Source organism: Jaculus jaculus, chromosome 4 (genome assembly GCF_020740685.1).
Source record: "Jaculus jaculus isolate mJacJac1 chromosome 4, mJacJac1.mat.Y.cur, whole genome shotgun sequence".
NCBI classification, from domain to species: domain Eukaryota; kingdom Metazoa; phylum Chordata; class Mammalia; order Rodentia; family Dipodidae; genus Jaculus; species Jaculus jaculus.
The window spans coordinates 157,974,363-157,994,202 of record NC_059105.1 but is presented as its reverse complement, the minus strand read 5'-3'; the positions used below and the strand labels follow the sequence as shown (position 1 = coordinate 157,994,202).

The window sequence follows — 19,840 nt, the reverse complement described above, 5'->3', positions numbered from 1 at the left end:
ACTCCAGACACATGTGTCCCTTGTCCATCTGGCTAATGTGGGTCCTGGGGAATCGAACCTGGGTCCTTTGGCTTTGCAGGTAAACGCCTTAACAACTAAGACATCCCTCTAGCCCTGCTTCTAGTTTTTAATCAAATAATGGAATAAAAAGAAGACTGATAAGGATAATTATTAAATTATTATGTTTATTGAGGGAAGTACAGAGCCAAGAAAAGGCACCTATGTGGCTAGAGAGCCCACATGGAGGGCCTGGGAAAAAGCATGGAAAGAAAGAGAAAAGAAGGTTCAAGGAGCTCCTGCCATGTGGGGAGCTGGAGGGAATAAAGAATCCATGCAGATGGGCTGGAGAGATGGCTTAGTGGTTAAGCGCTTGCCTGTGAAGCCTAAGGACCCTGGCTCGAGGCTCGGTTCCCCAAGGGGGCGCACGCGTCTGGAGTTCGTTTGCAGAGGCTGGAAGCCCTGGCGCGCCCATTCTCTCTCTCTCCCTCTATCTGTCTTTCTCTCTGTGTCTCTCGCTCTCAAATAAATCAATAAATAATTAAAAAAAAAAAAAAGAATCCATGCAGAGAATAAGGGCTAGGAGGCTCTCCTGGCTGGGCCTGGGCCGAGTTAGCCTAGGCCCAGCTGAGGGAAAAACTCACTCACAGCTGGAAGTTCCCAGGGTCAGAGAGCCTGCCCTCCCCTTGCAAAGTATTTATAACCTTACAGTGGTGGGCTGTCTTCAGGCTCAGGTGAACCAGAGGGATAGCTGGTTGGTTAGGGCTAGGGGCTGTCTCAGGAAGAGGTTAGCTCTGGCACCGAGTTTGGGGACATGTACTTGACCAACCACAACGTTTAAATCCTATGAAAGGCCTCCCTCCCAGGAGGGGTCCTGGCCGCTTGTGGAAAAATAGGTCTGGTGCACTAGGCAAGGGAGAAGAAATCAGATCATTTTTGATTTCTAGCAAGTGCACATTTTCCTGCCCTTTTTACCTTCAGGGGTCACCCTAAGTGTACCCCCATCTCAATCTAACCCAGGAGGCATCTGGGACTTGCTTCCCACCCCTCCCTGTTTCTTGCCCACACCTACTCCACTCTATGTAAACCACCAACCCATGTTATTGCTTCTTCCACAGTTTTCCATTCAGTGGACTCCCATATCCTGGATGAAGTACTTAGCATCACCCCTAGGTTAAATCTATGGCTCTAAATTCTGTTCGCCAGTTTTCTGGGCACATCAACTTCCCTGAAACACCGCGTCCAAACTGTCCCAGACTGTCTGCCATTAAGTCTTCAGTGAGACCTGCAGGGCAAGGTGTGCCCATCTAGACTGCTTGAGAGCTTTTTCTAAATACCTGAACATTTCTCTTTTTAATTCTACCACTCTTATGTACCATGTGAAAAAGCTTTCCAGAGTATTGATCCCTTTCCTCTTGTAAAGAAGCTATGCTATGAAAATTTAAATATTTTGACAGTATACACACACGTATATATGTGTGTTTTATAGTGCATGAAAATCCCACATAATTCTTTATAAGTGCTATTTCCTTATAAACACATCTAGTTTCGCCTTATTTTTTTAAACAATGTTTCAGACAGCTTTCTTGAGGTACAGTGAACATTTGGCAAATCACATACATTTAAAATATACAATTGTATCAGTTTTTGATATCTGCATACATTACTTGGGTCAAGACTGTATCTATTACCTCCAAAAAATTTCTTTGTTTTCATTTGTAAGTCCACCTGTCACCTCTCTCTTCTGAATTTCCCACTGGGGTCCTCTCCAGACAACTACCCAGATACTTCTGTTAGTATACATTGCTTTGTCTAGTCTGATTTCTGTTGCTCAATTAATTATTTTGAGATTTATCCAAATACTGAGTAATGTTATATTGTATGTTATAATTTGTTTATCTAATCATTTGTTGATGGATTTTTGGATCACTTCCTGGCTTTGGCTATAACAAATGAAGTTGCTATGAACATTTGTGTACAAGTCTTTGCATGGGAATTCTTTTAAAAATATTTTATTTATTTATTTATTTGACAGAAAAAAAGGGAGAAAGAGAGAGACAGAGAGAGAGAGAGAGAGAGAGAGAGAGAGAGAGAGAGAGAGAGAAGGAGGGAGAATATGGGTGCACCAGGGCCTCTAGCCACTGCAAATGAACTCCAAATGCATGCACCACCTTGTTCATCTGGCTAATGTAGGTCCTGGGGAAACAAACTGAGGTCCTTTGGCTTTGCAGGCAAGTGCCTTAACCACTAAGCCATCCCTCCACCCCTGAATAGGCATTCTTATTTCTTTTGAGTATTTCTTTGAGTATCATATTAGGAGTGAAATGATGAGGTCACATGGCAGGTGCATATTTTTAATCAAACTGGCAAAGTGTTTGCTGCAGTAGTTGTACTATTTTACATTCATGTTTTTTTTTTTTTTTTGTTGTTGTTGCTTGTTTGAGTTTTTGAGGTAGGGTCTCTAGCTCAGGCTGACCTGGAATTCACTATGTAGTCTCAGGGTAGCCTTGAATGCATGGCGATTCTCCTACCTCTGCCTCCTGAGTGCTGGGATTAAAGGCGTGTGTCACCACGCCTGGCTCCATTTTACATTCTTGACAGAATCATAGCAGACTTCCTTTCACATCCTTATTCACCTCTTCACCAGCACTTGATATTTTCAGTTCTTTTAGTTTTAGGCATGCTAGTAAATGGTAGTTTCTCACTGTGATTTAAATTTGCATTTCTTTAATAACTAATGATGTTAGCATTTTCTCACTTGTCACCTGTATATCTGTCAAAGTAACTATTCAAATCTTTTGTCCATTTTTTTAAAAAGTATTTTTTTATTTGCAAGCAGAAAGAGAGATGAGAAAAAAGAGAGACATGCTAGTGAACTCCAGATGCATATGCCACTTTGTGTATCTGGCTTTATGTGGGTACTTGGGAATCAAACCCAGTTTGTTAGGCTTTGCAGGCAAATGCCTTAACTGCTGAGCTGTCTCTCCAGCCCTTTTGTCCAATTTTTAAAATGTGGATTATTTTCTTATTATAAAGTTATTTGTATATTATGAATCAGACATGAGATTTAAAAAATATTTTTTCCCTATATTTTGGCCTTCATTTCTATTAATAATGTCTCTTAAAGAACAGAACTCCTTAATTTTGATGAAGTCAAATTTATCATTTGTATTATGCTTTTGTGTCATGTAAAAAAAAAATCTTTGCCTACCTTAAGGTCACAAAGATTTTCTTCAATGTCTTCTACAAATTTTATAGTGGTAGATTTTTTTATTTTTGAAATAGGGTCTAATGTAGCCCCAGCTGCTCTGGCTTCAAACTCACTATATAACTGAGGATGATGTTGAAATACTGATCCTCCTGCATCAGTCTAATGAATGTTGGGATTATTGGTGTACACCACAATGTCTAGTTTGATGTTAGGTTTTACATTGAGACCTATGATTTCAGTTAATTCTGCATATGTTGCAAGATATGGAACTAAATTCACAGTTTTGCATTGGCACTTAAAATTTTTATTTTAGAAAGGGTGAGCGAGTGACAGACAGGTCAAGGGATAGAGAACTGGTGAACCAGGGCCTCAGCCAGTGCAATCGAAGTCCAGATGCTTGGACCACCTAGTGGGCATGTGCAACCTTGCACTTGCCTCCCCTTTGCGCATCTGGCTTACATGGGATCAGGAGAGTCCCTAGGCTTCAAAGGCAAGTGCCTTAACTAAGCCATCTCTCCAGCCCTGCATTGGGATATTTTTAAAATATTTTTTTCATTTATTTATTTGAAAGTGACAGAGAGAGAGAGAGAGAGAGAGAGAGGGAGAGACTCCAGACACATGCGCCCCCTTGTGCATCTGGCTAATGTGGGTCCTGGGGAATCGAACCTTGAACCAGGGTCCTTAGGCTTCACAGGCAAGCGCTTAACCACCAAGCCATCTCTCCAGCCCTGCATCAGGATATTTTATAGAAAAAATAATGTTTTCCTTCCTACAGTTATGCCAGAGACTCCAGAGACTCTGCATATGTTAGATTACATAGCAATTGGTCTTTTATCTAGCAGTATCTTTAAATTCATTGTAAGGGCTAGTAGGGTTTTTTATTGATAGATTTAATGGAAATGTTCTAAATAGCAATTATATTCTTTATGGATAAAGGCAGTTTGCCTCTTTGTCTTTGATTTGGATGCCTCAAATTTCCTTTTCTTAGTGCGTTGTCTTAGACCATCCAGCATCATGTTGAATAGGCATGAGTGGACGTGCCCGCCTTGTTCTGCTGTCAGGGGAAAAGCAATCCATCCTTCCCTATGAAGTATCATGTTGTGATGTTAACTAGGCCCTCTGCAGATGCCTTTATTAAGTGGCAGCTCCTTGTATTCCTATTTGCTGAGAGTTCTGATTAGAAGTGGATGCTGGGCTTGTTATCCATTTGGCTTTTTTGCATCTGTTTAGATGATCATAGGGTCTTTTCTTTAAATGTGGAATATTAATTTGTAGAGCTGCTTTGTAAGTACCACAAATGGAAGCTGGGTGTGGTGGTGCATGCCTTTAATCCCAGCACTCAGGAGGCAGAGGTAGAGGATCGCTGTAAGTTTGAGGCCACCCTGAGACTCCATAGTGAATTCCAGGTCAGCCTGGGCTAGAGTGAGACCCTACCTTGAAACACCAAAAAAAAAAAAAAAGTACCACAAATGAGGTGGCTTAATAAAATAATACAATTTTAGTCTGCTATTACTTATGGAGGATAGAGGTCTAAAATCAAGATGTCAGCAGAACCATGTGTCCTCAGACTAGTAGAGTCTTTCCTCCCCTCTGCCTAGCTTTTGATTATGGTTGCCCATCATTGACATTCTTTGGTGTGAAGCTACACCAAATTACTCCAATTTCTGCCCTCTACCATCACATGGAGATTCTGTTTTCAGAGTGCTTTTCTTCTCAGAAAGACATCCCTGGATTAGATTCTACTCGAATGACCTCATGCAAATTTATTATCTGCAAATATTTTATAAAAGACATTCATGGGTACCAGCATCTTTTGGGGGAAAAATACAACCCATAACATGAATTATAGTGATAGATCTTTAAATGCAAAATCAGCCTTGGATCTTTGAGATAAACCCATTTGGTCATAATGTGTTATCTTTGTTTTTAAATACATTACTGAATTTGATTTGCTAAAACAATCATTAGGGATTTTGCATTTGTGTTCCTAAGGGATAGAAGGTCTGTCATTTTTTTCCCTTTGCATGGTGTCTGTTTAGTTTTATCAGTAGAATAAGTCTGGTCTCATAGAAATAACTGAGGAATATTCCCTTCCTCTTCATTTTTCTGGAAGAGTGCTTATGGAAATCATATCATTTCTTCCTTAAATATTTCATAGAATTTTCCATTGAAACCCTATAAATAAGTCTTGAGTGTTTTTGCAGGAAGTTTTTAGGCTACAAATTTAGTTTCTTTCTGCAAGTGTGTATATATATTTATGAGTACATGTGTGTGTGCATGTGCATAGAGGCCAAAGGTTGATGTTGTCCTCCTAAGTTGTTCTCCAACTTATGTTTTTTTGTTTCTTGAGATGAGGTTTCTCACTGAACCTAGGGATCAATCAATTTGGCTACTCTAGCAAGCCAGCAAGTCCTGGGCATTTGTCTATGTCTACATCCCCAGAGCTGGGATTACAGGCGCATGCAACCCCATCTGGCATTTTAGGTGGGTGCTAGGGATCAAACTGGGGTTTTCAGGCAAGGATTTTATCCACTGATTCAAATCCATCTCCCTGATCACAAATTAACTAATTAATTTAATTAATTTACTGTTTTGGCGAGGTAGGGTCTTACTCTAGCCCAGGCTGACCTGGAATTCACTATGTAGTCTTAAGGTGGCCTCGAACTCATGGTGATTCTCCTACCTCTGCTTCCTAAGTGCTGGGATTAAAGATGTGTACCACCAAGCCCGACTTTAGATTTACTTTTTAAAATAGATATGTGGCTATTTAAGTTACCTATTTTTTTTTTGAGTGAATTTTAGTAGCGTGTATCTTTTAAGCATTAGTCCATTTAATGGAAGGTCTAAATTTATTTTCATGAAGTTATTTACAAGATTTCATTATTATTTCCTTTTATAGCCTGATTTTGTTGCATTCCACAGATTATTCTTATGACATGTTTTCTCTGTATTTGCTTTAAACTTCCAGGATTAAACTTGAGTTCTTAGTTGATGATTTATTAAGAAGTGCATTATATTAAGTTTTTCAGATTGTTTTTGTTATTTCTAAAATAATTTTATTGGGTCTGTGATTTTCTAAAAGGAACCACATTATTTTTTGTGTTTTGCATTATTTTCATCCTTTGAACTTTATTGAGACTTTTCTATGGCTTAGCATTTGGTGTATCCTAATATTACCTGTTGGCTTGAAAAAAATGAGGATCTGTTGTTTGTGAGTGTTCTATAAATGTCAGGTTAAAGCGGTTGATAGAATTGTTCAAGACTTTAATATCCTTACTGATGTGTCTCCATAGTTGATCAATTATTAAGCGACACAGATATTAAAACCTCTGGCTACAATTATGAATTTATCTACTTCTCTTTGCTGTCTTGTCCCTTTTGCTTCATACATTCTGAAGCCCTCTTATTAGTTGCTAACACTTTCTGCATTGTTATGTCCACTTGTTGAGTTGAAAGGTACCTCTTTATTTGTAGTACTATTCTTTGCTCTAAATTCTTTTCTTGTTTGACATAAACATAGCTGATAAACATTTAACATTTTAGCAGAAATTGCCAAAAAAAAAAAAACCCTGTTGTTGAGGGGAAACTTTTCCCCTGGGGAGAATCAGATACATCTTCACCCCAAATAGGGCTCAAATGACAGAGCAAATTATTATTACACCAATACCAGTCTGGTGAACTGATGGGGGAACGTCACTTACAGAGTGTAAATAAAGAGGGGTTGCTTACAGGAACGTGGGGCCTCCCAAACAGCCACTTTGTTGGAGAATCCTGTGTCAAATTTACTCCTTGGGGTCTGAAGGGAGGGCTTAGCACTTAAGGTGCTTGCCTGAGAAGCCCAAGAACTCATGTTCGAATCTCCAGGTTTCTAGTAAACCAGACCCAATGATGCAAGCATGCAATGTTGCACATGTGCACAAGGGGGCACACACATCAGGAATTCATTTGCAGGGCTGAAGGCCCTGGTTCACCCATTCTTTCTCTTTCTCTCTCTCTCAAAAAAAAAAAAAAAAAAAAATCACTCCTTCGATGCTCCTTCCTTAGCCTTGGGGTAAAGACTTACAGAGCATGAGACCCCAAAGTAGCACTTCAGTGGGGCTCACTATACCTGGATTGCCTCTCAGATACTATTTCCTCAGGCTCAGGGTAAGGGTTTTCTAACACCATGAGATCCCAAAGCAGCACGTTAGTGGGGCTCACTATATCAGGGCTATACCAGCAGATGCTCCTTCTTCAGTCTTGAGGTGAAGGCTAACAGCATATGGAGACTCCAGAGAAACCACTTCAATGGGAAGCTCACTGTTCCTTGACCTTTTCCTCTCTGTATATCCTATCTCCCACCAAGGTCATGAGATCTTGTGTGTTATTGTATACAGCTGGCACAAGAGGGCACCTGAATCTCAGATGGGAGTCTGATGCCCCTTCCCACACCTTCTCTGGTGAGTTGACCCAGCTGTTTCTGATAAAGCTGGGGATAGTTGTTTACACCTTTCCATGCCATACAACATCTGTCATATAAAGGATTCTCTCATTTTGGGTCATATTTTTTTTTCATTTTTCTAGATATGGTTTCACTGTAGCTCAGGCTGACCTGGAATTCACTGTGTAGTCTCAGGGTGGCCTTGAACTCGTGGTGATTCTCCTACCTCTTCCGCCCGAGTGCTGGGATGAAAGACATGTGCTACCACACCGGCTTTTTAAAATATATTTAGAGAGAAAGAGAAGCGGCATACCAGGGCCTCAGATACTGAAATTGAACTCCAGATGCTTGCACCACTTAGTGAGCATGTGCGACCTTAAGCTTGCCTCATCTTTGTGTGTCTGGGTAATGTGGGATCTAGAGAGTCAAACATGGGTCCTTAGGCTTTGCAGGCAAGTGCCTTAACTGCTAAGCTACCACTCCAGCTCTCGAATCTTTTGATATTTTTAAAAATATTTTTTATTGTTTTATTTATTTGATACAGAGGGAGAGAGAGAATGAATGCGCCAAGGCCTCTAGCCATAGCAAATGAACTCCAGATGCATGTGCCACAATGTGCACCTGGCTAACGTGGGACCTGGAGACTAGAACCTGGGCACCTAGGCTTCATAGGCAAGTGCCTTAACCGCTAAGCCATCTCTCTAGCCCTCTTTTGATATTTTGATAGAAACCTTTCTCTAAGCATGCAATGTTTTTGTGCATTAGGATAAGCTAACACCTTGTCAGGCTTCTAGTTTTCTAGCTGCAGAATGGCAGCAGTTACAGCAGCTCTGTGGACATGCATTGTGGTGAGCTGGCAGGCCAGGGGTTAGGTATAGAAATGAAGCAAAGGCAAGGTTCAGAAAAATCAAATGAACAGTATTCTGCCAGAGAAACTAGTAGGAAGGGGCATCTGGCTGTTGTAAGGCAGTTTGTGGTGCCAGGACAAAATTAATTAGATCCTATGGCAGTATTGCAGTCAGGTTCGTATTGCTGGCAGAAAACACCTGACTAAGAGAAGCTTGTGGGGGAAAAGGGGATTACATTTGCTTACAGACTCAAGGGGAAGCTCCAAAGATGGCAGGGAAAAACAATGCCATAAGCAGAGGGTGGACATTATCTCCCAGCCAACCTTAGATGGACAACAGCAACAGGAGAGTGTGGCAAACAATGGTAAGAGGAAGCTGGTAATAATACCCATAAACTTGCCCCCAACTATACACTGCCTCCAGGAGAGTTTAATTCCCAAATTGCCAACAGCTGGAGACATGGCATTCAGAATACCAAAGTTTAAGATGAAAACTTGAATCACACCATTACAGGTAGTGAACTTGTGACCTCAGAGTCTTGACTGGGGTCTGATACATGTATTCAAGTTTGCACATAGGTCTGATACAAGGCCAAGGTTGTGCACAAATACATGTGTTTATGTGCGGACACATGTTCATGTGTGTACAGGTGCACATGTGCATGCATGCAGAGACCACAGGTTGAAGCCAAATGTCTTCCTTGGTTGCTCTCCACAGTATTTTTTCTTTTTTTTGAGGTAGGGTCTCACTCTAGTCCAGGCTGACCTGGAATTCACTATGTAGTCTCAGGATGGCCTTGAACTCATATCTATCGTCCTACCTCTGCCTCCCAAGTGCTGGGATTAAAGGCGTGTGCCACCACGCCTTGCTCTCCACAGTATTTATTGAGACAGAATCTATCATTTGAACCCAGAACTCACCAATTTCGCTAGTCTAGCTAGCCAGCTTGCCCCAGGGACCCCCTGTTTCTGCCTCCCGAGCATTACCATTACAGATGGGCTGCCAAGCCAGCTCAACAATTATGTGGGTTCTGGGGAATCTGAACCCAGGTTCACATGCTTGCATGACAAGTGCTTTACCAACGGAACCATCTCCCTAGCCCACACACACTTTTTTTTCTTCAAATGAGTGGAAAAAGTGGAGGGCATTTTTAAACATCCAGAAAGGAAAGTGATGAGTGCATAAAGTGTTGACAAAAAACTTACTGAATTCTCTTTTTCTGCCAGGGTTACCAAGTTGGTGGATTTGGAACTATCCCCGGTGCGTTGGCCCCAAGAGAGAAGTGGAACCAAATGAGGTTGCCAAAGACAGATTCGAGAGACTGTAGCTGATGAGTAGCAGCCCCTCAACTTTAGAGCAGCGCCTGGTTTTCCTATTAGGTGTTCTTCTGTTCTGTCAAGAAGACCCAGCTTCTCTGTCTGTCGGAATGAGGCAGCAGCAAATAGCCCTGAACACACCAATTCTCAGGGTGTAGAGAAGCTCTGCTTTGTGGGCTCTACAGTGAGTAAAACTGTAAACAGACAACTGACTAATTCTTGTTTAATCATTGCTTAAAAAACGATTGCCACAATACAATCATTGCATTAATTACCCGACACAGCATCTGCTTTCCCTCCCTCCCTCCCTTCCTTTCTTCCTTCCTTCCTTTCTCCCCCCCCCCCAACTCCGTTCCTGCTCCCCCAGCCCCTCTTCCCACTTTAATTGAAATTCAGCTTGCTGTAATACCTCCTTTCTCTGGGCCAACTGGATCTCTGCATTTAGGCGAAGAGAAGGCCCTGGGGATTAAGGAGTTTTGACAGCTGTCCAAAAGGAGCACGGAGATTGAAGCCAAGTTAAGGGAGAGGCAGGACGGAGAGACAAGCGAGAGGCGCGAGAACAGTGCGTGGCGAGACAGGGCATAGGGAGACATCCCGGGAGGCGGGTCGGGGATGTTAACCGGGGTGCTGGAAGGCGGAGAAAGGAGGAGGAGGAGGAGGACGACGACCAGGAGGAGGACCGCGGGGAAAGAGAACTAGAGAGGGATGGCGAGGAGGGGATTCGGGAGGCTCCGGAGGAGGTCAGGGTGACAAGGAGTTTGCAGGATGGGGAAGAGGTGGTGGTGGTGGTGGTGGAAATGAAGTTCAGCCTCTGGGGTCCGAGGCCAGTCCAGCTAGGAGAGCGACCTGAAGCTCGCAAGAAGAAGAAGAAGAAGCGGGGCGCACGGGCGGGGGAGCTCGAGCTTCTTCCCCTAGCGCACCTGGGAGGGAGCGGGGTGGGTGGGGCGGAGGAGGTGGCGCAGCTTGGGGGTGGGCCCGGGGAGAGTGTGAGTGTGAGTGTGTGTGTGCGCGTGTGTGCGCGCGTGGGGAGGTGGGGGGGGGGGAGAAGCCGCGCATGCCCCGCCCCCCCGCAGCTCGGCCTCCTCCTCCTCCTCCTCCTCCTCCTGCCGCTGCTCCCGGGCCGGGGCTTTTTCTGCCCGCGGCCCCGCTCAGGAAGCCGGCCTAGCGCGGCGGGCGCGAGACAATAGCTCGGGGCTTGGGGAGGGAGGGGGGGGCGGGAGGGGGGCGCGGGTGGGCGGCTCTCGGAGGGCCTGCGCGGGTTACGGTGGTGGAGCTGCAAGAGCTTCGTCTTGAGGCCTGGGTGGACTGACGGACGGACGGACGGACGGACGGACGGGCGGGAGGGGAGGTCCGGTGCGGCTCGGCGCTGCCCGGGTCATTGTTGAGCGAGCGGGGGAGCCCGGGGAGGAGCCGAGGAGGAGGAGGAGGAGGAGGAGGAGGAGGAGGAGACGGCGGCGGGGGGCCAGAGGGGGAGCTCGAGAGCGCGAACGAGCGAGCGAGCCGGGAGGGAACGAGCGAGCGAGCGAGCGAGCTAGAGAGAGAGAGAGAGAGAGAAAGCGAGCGAGCCAGGGAGGGCGGGAGGGAGGAGGAAAAATAAAGAGGAGCAAGCCGAGCAGGGCTGAACAATAGAGACGGCCGGCCGCGCGAGGACGAGCGCCAGCTGCTGAGGAGCGCGGCCGTCCAGTCAGCCCGGATCCTCTCACCTCACCTCACGCCCGGGGGGGCCCGCGACCGCAGGCGCCTCCCCGCGGCCGTCCAGTCAGCCCGGATCCCCCCCCCCTCTCACCTCACGCCGGGGAGGGCGGCGGGCGGAGTGCGGGGGGGGGAGCGGCCGAGACCTCAGGCGCCTCCCACGCCCACCCCCCGCGTCGGAGCGAAGGGAGGGGGAGCCATGGGGGAGCGGGCGGCCGGAGTCCCTCGCCCGCCGCGCGCCGCCGCCGCCGCCGCCGCCTGAGGGGAGAGCTCGGCGGCGTCGTGCGTGCGCCTCAGCCGGCCCGGCCGCCGCGCCCCCCACCCCCGGCGCGCGCACACACACACACACACACACCCCGCGGGCCAGCCGGCCGCCGGCGAAGCTCGTCTCCCCCCCTCGGCTCGGTTCACCCTTCAACCTCCTTTTGCCGCCGCCCAGTCATGAACCCCCCGGAGGGGGCAGCGGAGGAAGGAGGAGCCGCCGACTCGGACGTGGATGCTTTTTTCCGCACAGGTAAGCCCACCCCACGCCGCCCTGGGCAGGGCTCGCGGATGGTGATGGTGGTACCTCCGCCGCCCGCCCCCCCCCCCCCCGTCGCCCCGTCGCCCCGACTCCCGCACGAAGCGAAGGGATGCGGCGTCTCGGACAAGTTTGGGGGTGGGGGGGGAGACGGCCGGCTGTTGTTGTCGGGGCGTTGCGTGTTGGTGGGGTGGTGATGGTTGTGTATGTATGTGTATGGAGGGGGATTTGGGGGGGACACAGCGCCGGCTGTGTGTTGGGGAGACGGCGATCGGGCGGGCGGGGGGGGGGGGCACGGGCGATGCTGGGAGCTTGGCGTCCCTTAAAGCGTTCGTTCCCCCCAGTGGCCCGAGCCGGTTCTCCTGGAGCGAGGTTGGATCACTTTGCAGCGCGCCCATCCCGACCCTGGCGTCTCCCCCTCCACCCCGCCCCACCCCGGGGCTCCTCCCTCGGGCTCTCCCGCGGTGTCCTGTCAGCCGGGTTTGGGGGAGCTCTAGGCGCCCTCTCTCACCCCCACTCCCCCGCTCCATCGCTATCCCTTCCTTCTGGGCTAAGGATCCCGGGGTTCCAAGAGGGGCTGCAGAATAATAACAGGCAGGAGCCGGGCGGTGCAAGACCGTGCCCGGTGCGTGCGTGCGTGTGTGAGTGTGTGTGCGTGAGTGTGTGTGTGTGTGTGCGCGGGTATGGGGACTTCAGAGGCGGGTCACAACCTGCTCCTCCTTTGCTCCTTCTTCGGTTCTGGGAAACCCACGAGCTTTTTTTTTTTTTCCCTTAGGAATCGCTATTCCTGGAAATGGGGAGTTTAGCGTCCCTCTCCCAACACCCACCAAATCTTTGGGCTTGCGGAGCCTGGGGACGTCCTTACAACTCCCCGGTGCCCCCTTCCACCTCCCATGCACCCCGTCTGTCCCGAGCTCCTCCTGGTCTTTGACTACGGAGAACCAACCATGACTTTTAACCCTCACCTCCCACCACCTGTTTCTCTGAGGGACCAAGGAGTCCCCTGTCTCCCCTGGACCTGTAGCTGCCACCACCACTTCGTTCGTGTGTGGTTCCCACACGTCTGCAATCATTTTGTCTGGAATCTTTGTCCCAAGGAGTCTGATAAGTTGTGCTGTGCACCACCCCCCCCCCCAGCCCCGCAATCTACCTTCCCCTTGGGAAAGTTGTATCAGAGGCCATGAACTGCTGGGGGTCAGGGGGTTAGGTTAGCTCTGGAGGCTGCATAGCCATCTGTTTCCTAACCCCATTACCCTATCCTGGAGGTCAGCCCTAGGAAAGGGAGGGGGGGGGGGCTCTTTGTGGGAGGACTTGTGGCTTTGGAAGTCAAGACTTAATTGGCCCATATGGTCATCTCTAGTTGGTTTGGAGAGGAAAGAGCTGGGGGATAGGAGCTGATGTGGAGTTTATAACCTGAAACCTAGGGAAGAGGTCTGGAGACTTAAGTGACAGCCAGAAACACTCACAAGAGGTTCTGTCCGACCCCACTTGCAGGGGAAAACATCTGCATTTTAGCTTTTGGGGAAAATCCTTGTGGTATTAAGTTCCCACTTTCCTTTTTCTAAACTCACATCTTTTGTTTTGGTTTTGAAACGAGATCATCTTCTGTAGCTCGGACTGGCCTTGAACCCACAGTGATCCTCCTGCCTCAGTGGCCCAAGTGAAGGGCTTACAAGTGTGAGCCATCATGCCTGGCTGTATACACCATTTTCATTTTGTGGTGCCCACTCTTCCCTTTTTCCTATCATCTGAACACTAGGATCTGTGATCTGTGCCCTCTCTTTCTCTGGCCCCTGGCCCCTGGAGCAGAGCTCAAATTCTGGAGGCTTGCTTATTTCTGACAAATGAATTCACACAGTGTTAATGGTGTTAATGGGCTATAATGGTTCAGTGTGTTACTTTTCCCAGGGCCTTTCAAAACACAACTTGTGGAGTACATTGTCTATGCCTGGCTCAAATCACAGAGTAAATAGCAGTCTGGGGTCAGTCTTCTATTGAAGATGGTCTCCTTCAGCCTGGGAGCCCTGTTAGGAGGCGGGGCTAGATCTACATCTGATGTGCACTCAGGATCAAAACAAGTTGAACCCTCTGTGCATAAACCTGAAAACTGACCTATATCAAGTTGCAAAAGAAGGAAGGCCTAGGATTCTGCCCCCCCCTCCCATGGTCCTCTATGTTCTGCTTCCTGATCCTCACCCCTCTTCTAGTCTCTAGCAGAGACTCTTGCATAGTGAGGGGATAAACCTGGAAAAGTCATGTTGCTGAGCATTCTCCCTTCTAGGTCCCTACTTCTATGGAACATAGCACTATGTTTGGTTGATTGGCTGGATTATAAGTTTATTCTATTGAACAACTGAAAAACCAGCAAACAAATTTTCAAAGTTCCTACCACCAGGGTTTACCTCTTCTTTCTGGTGGAAAAATTTTGCATGCACAAAGAACGGACCGCCAGTTACTTTGTTTAAAGCATTGAGCATGTTACACAAGTATGTTACTACTGAGCTACATCCTCGGCCCTTTAAAATGCTTTTTAATTTCTTGACTATTTTGTTTTAGGAGGTGGGTACTAGGGATTGAACGGAGGGTATTGCACATGTTAGGCAAGTGCTCTACCACTGAGCTACGTCCCTCGCTCTTTAATTTAACTTTTTAAAAATTTACTGACCACTGACCACTGAGTACTTTTCAAGTCCTACTGGGAAACTTCTGCTGTCCAGGGTGCTGTGAAACACAGGAGAAATAGTCAAAGTGGTCTCCGCCTGCAAAAAACTTTCAGATTACTAATTGATTGATTGATTGTGAGAGGTCAGAATGCTGTGAATTTTAAAAGGTTGACAGCGCTAGAGGAAGTAGAGCCTAGGGTAGTCCTTGGAGGGAGAGGAGACTAGGCAAAGGCATGGGGATGGGGGGGGGGCTTGGGGCATTTAGGACCCTAGACTGTCAGAGTCAAAGGTGTAAGTTAGGGGAACAGGGTTGGATAAGTATGATAGGAACAAACAAGGGGGAAGTCTTGAAAGCCCCCGAAGAGAAGTTTGGATTTGATTCAGGGGCAACACGGAGTCATCACAGGTGCTTGAGCAAGGGCATCTCATGAAGAGAGTGGTGTTTGGGAAGATTAAGCTGGGTGCAGTATTATTAATGAAGTGGTGAAGTAAAAACAAAGCCAGGGAGATGTAAAATTGACCCAGGGCTGAGATGGGGGCAGAGCTGAGTCTGTGCTGGTAGCAGAAATGGTGGAAAGAAGAGGCTGACTTTGGGAGACACTTTAGAGGTCGAAATGTTGAGATTACTGTAAACTACTGTGGACGAGAAAGTGAAGCCCATAAGGCAACTTGAAGTAGCTGGGTTGAGAAGCGAAAGAGGGACAGTCTGCCTGATGGCTGGTTGAGTTCAGGAGCCACTTCTCTAGGGCAGTGGTGTTATTTTTGTGCATGAAGAATTGGAGGTGGATGTCTGGGTGAAGTCGTTTGAATTTGGGCATGTGGAGTGGCCATGCTGACTTGGAAGGCTTGGTACAGTAGAACCTTCCTAAAAGCATTAACTCCCAGAGAGAGGAGGTGGAGGGAAAGGGCGAGGAACCCTTATTTTGGAAGTTGCAGAGAGCAGTGTGATCCTGAAGACCACAGAGAGTCAGCATGAGCTCTGAAGTAGTGACAGGCAGACCTGCTGAGCAGGAGGGTAAAAAGCAAATGCTGGGAATGGTCTCTAGGACATAATCACTTATATTTTATCAGTGACAGGAGGCAAGGGAGAGAACGCTAGTCAGAAAAGGAGTTTTGGTGTTGTTTGTTTTTCAAAGTAGGGTCCAGCTCTGGCCCAGGCTGAACTAAAATTCACTATGTAGTCTCAGGCTGGCCTTGAATTCATGGCGGTCCTCCTACCTCTGCCTCCTGAGTGTAGAAAAGGAGTTTTTTTCTTTCTTTTTTTTTTTTTTTGGTCAGAACAGGTTTGGAGGTGGCAGGGAGGGTGCTGCGGAGAGGAAAACCAAAACTATTCCCGTGTTGAGTGGAGCATTTGGAAGAGCGAGACAAGAGCAGTAGGCTCTCTAACACAGCTAAGAGGATAGCTTTGTGAGCTAAAGAGAAACCTCTTAAAATGAGAGGGCAAAAACTTGTCTCATAGCAACTTCTCTTCTTCTATCTACATTTTTCTAGTGAGCTTTTGCCTCTGCACCCACACATTGTCAGGTGGAGGGTGGGTGGCTGTTACTTGGGCCAAACTCAGGCTCATGTCTTTTCAAATTCCCACACTACCTCCTCCTCTTGACTTTCTTAATTGTGTCCATGACATCTTCATTCTCCCAGTCTTGGTGTTTACAATCTTGGTGTTGATACGAGGAGTTTCTCTTCTCCCACAAACCCTGCTGGGTCATCTTGCATAGTTAGCCCTCGAGATTCTTTCTCAGGGTGACTGCTTCAGGCCAGAGTCCGCTTTTCCTCCAGTGAACCCCTTTCACTGCCTTTCTGTTTTATTTATTTATTTGAGAGAGAGAGACAGAGAGAGAGGGGGGTGAGAGGGAGGGAGTGCGCGAGCGAGAATGTGCATGTGGGCACATTATCTGAGCTAATATATTTTAGAATATATCAGTGACTTCCAGGTCCATCTGTGTAGAAGAAGAGGCCGTGTTTCATCTGTGCATTGCTACCTGTCAGTAATGCCTTTATTAGCACAGTCCATCCAGTTGTGATGCAGAGTCCTTTAAGGGATGAAAGGAGGCATTGGGATGAACTGAGATGCCAGGAAATTAAGTGAAATTAAATGAAAAGAGAGAAGAATCTTTCGGACTGTAACTAGCGATAAAGCATCACAACGAGTGAACTAGGGGTTCTTAGATGTGGGAGGATGAACACTTGAAATTCCCTCCCATCTGTGTTCTGTGGAGGTAGATGTGTAGGAGAGTCCAGTGGCTCTCAGTCAGGAGCAGTGGTGCTCACCACTTACAGGGAGCATTTTACAGTGCTCAGAGTCATTTCTTGAAACTATTTATTGACAACCTCCATACATGCAGACAATAGACCATGATCTTAATCCTCTCCTACCACCTCCGCTCGCCCACTGAAGCCCTTCTTTTTATCCAACTAATCTCTTCTGTTTTGATGTCATCATTCCCCCTCCTCATTTTTTGCAGCTCTTTTTTTTTTTTAAATCATTTATTTACAAGCAGAGAGTGATACAGAGAAAAGAGACAGATATAGAGAGAATGCGCATGCCAGGGCCTCTAGCCACTGCAAATGAACTCCAGACACATGGGCCCTTTGTGCATCTGCTTACATGGGTCCTGGGAAATCGAACCTGGGTCCTTTGGCTTCACAGGCAAATGCCTTAACTGCTAAGCCATCTGTGCAGCCCTTATGCAGCTCTTTGTGTAGGTAGCTTCAACCACTGTGCTGTCATGAATATCAGGGCCACTTTGTGTCTGGAAGACAGTATTGCATAGCACTCCTCTCCATCCTTTCGCTCTTACATTCTTTTTGCCAACTCTTGTGTAGTGGTTTCTGAGTCTTGGAGGGTATGATAGAGATGTAGAGATACTTATATTTATTTATTAGCAATGGGAGGGAGAGAATGTGAATGAGAGTAGGTGTACCTCTTCCTACTGCAAATGAACTCCAGATACATGTGCCACATTGTGGATTTGGCTTTACGTGGGTACTGGGAATCAAACCCAGGTTGGCAGGCTTTGCAAGCAAGCACCATTAACCATACTGAACCATTTCTCAAGCCCTAGACACATTTTTTGATTTTAATACTTTGTGCTGTACTTTGCTACAGGCATCTAGTGGGTAGAGGTCAAGAATCCCGATAAATACCTTACAATGCACAAAGAATTATCCTATCAAAAATGTCAATATTGCTGTTGTTGAAAAACTCTGATAGCCAGAAGACCATGTACTTTGGATCAGGTAGGCACAGCACTAACCAGGAATATGATCTTAGGGTAAATTATTTGCTATCACTTGTCTTTCGGCTTCTGCAATATGGGATCAATAAAGTTTGTTTCATAGCTTAAGAGCATTAAGTTGAAAAAAAGTGTATACAAAGCATCTAATCGTATGTGTTGGTACACAGTGGGAGCTCAGGAAACCCTAGTTGTCTGTTGTCCCTGTTGTTTTCATTGTGCAGTAGTAGTGATGGCACAGAGGCCGGGGCATCTCTGGAAGGCTGCTGGGCAGGCTTTGACATGCTCAGGGAGGGTCCCAGCAAGGCAGTACCTTGCCTGTTTGTGGACTCACAAGCTGGCTTTGGGCTTCAGGGTGCTTTCATTCATCCAGTCTTTTGACAAATACTTATTGGATGCTTACTGCAGTCGTGTACTGTGGAAGTATATAAAATCATTAAAGGAAAGACTAGAGAGCAGGAAGGGAAATGGATATAAATATATCCCCTGTGGGAACACTTGAACTTAACAGGTTAGAAAGGAGAGGAGAAGTCTGTGAAGGAAGCTCATGTGAGAGAGCAGGAGGTGACACTCCCCTTTGCTCCCTGCTGCTTGGAATGACTTGGATAAGTGATTTTGATTATCCTCATCTTACATGTCTTCCCAAACCCTGTTCCTCTATGGAGGTGCTGAGACTCAAATGACGATGTATGTGAAAGATCTTTATAAGCTGTACAGTGTCATTCAAATATATGTAGATCCAAGTAGAGCGTGCTATTACTATAAGTGCTCCTTATGAAAAAGAGTTTATTTAACCTGACCTCCATAGGACCTTTCTAGTCCAGAAAAAGAGGCAGTCTTTCTCAGTTTGGTTTCTCAAGGGGACTGGATAAAGCATCCTCTTATAACAGACTAGGGCGTCACTCTTCTCTCCTCTTCCACAGAACTATAAAAGTGCTAGCCCTTCAGCCTTTCCCCAGGCCCTTGAGGCACGTGCACCAAATGCCATTGGATGGATGGAGCTCTAGCTTGCTCCTGCTGAGCCTCAGGTGGGTGCAGAGAATTAGTCCCTTCCTACTCCTTCTCTGTCTGCCTGCAGTTCAGACTCCTCCTGCCACTCCTTTGTGTGTGGATGACTGGCAGTAAAATAACTAGGAAATGACTGACAGCCACAGAGTTGTTGGATCAATAGACCTGCTTGAATTTGTGTCTGCTGAGTACTGAGAGAACAGAAAGATTCGGCTTGGAGGACAGAGGAATCAGCAAAATCAAAAAGAAACTGTTGGAGAATTTACTTTGTTTCCTCCCCTTCTGCTCCATAGCATTATTAGAAGGAAGCTAGGCACTAGCTAGAGAACATGGACAAGTAGCAGAGTGAAAAGTAGTGGACTGGCTGTGAACTTAACAGGGTGGGCTATGTCTTCTTCAGCTGGGACTTGAAGGGTGGGAATGATCTGGAGGGAAAAACAAAGTATTGCTTCTCTAGGTTCGAACAATATGGAAGGAGATATGAATGTTCATGCTTGGTTGGTGACAGTCAGTAATACAGTTTGTGATCTACAGAGATCAGACTGAGTATCAATAGCTGAGCCTCAAAAGAGGGTAGGGACTACATTGATTTATTTATCAAGCATTTACTGGGCTCCTACATCATGAAAATGTCCAACAGAAGGCTATTAAGTTTGGTATTTCTAATAGTTAGAGAAGCGTCTAGAATTTTCTGAATGGGGCAGTGACATAATCAGGAAGAGAAATGTGGCAGACATGTGGAACATCTATTGCCTTGGAGGAGGGACTGCTGGATAGGGGTGGACTGAGCATGTTGATAGATTAGGAGGGTATGAACCTGAGGTGCCGTGGTAGAAACGGGAAGGAGAGGAATTTGTGGAGGTTGATTACTCTAAAGCTTAGCACCTGGTAGCTGGGAGGACAGAGGTGCCCTTAGTGAAAATTAGAGT

At 46.5% G+C, this 19,840-nt stretch overlaps 1 protein-coding gene across 12 annotated transcripts in view; it reads left to right on the top strand.

The window, feature by feature from the left end:
* The first annotated feature begins 11,833 nt into the window (after positions 1 to 11,833).
* The window catches only part of Kalrn (kalirin RhoGEF kinase), a 724,529-nt gene continuing 716,522 nt past the window's right edge, over positions 11,834 to 19,840 (top strand). For 9 of the 12 annotated variants that reach the window (XM_045147196.1, XM_045147195.1, XM_045147193.1 and 6 more), the window contains exon 1: positions 11,835 to 11,998. In XM_045147196.1, coding sequence (XP_045003131.1) covers positions 11,926 to 11,998 — 73 coding nt within the window. In that variant the 5' untranslated portion in view covers positions 11,835 to 11,925. Of the gene's footprint in view, positions 11,999 to 19,840 lie in introns of all 12 variants that reach the window. The other 3 variants (XM_045147202.1, XM_045147201.1, XM_045147199.1) reach the window with 2 other exon arrangements.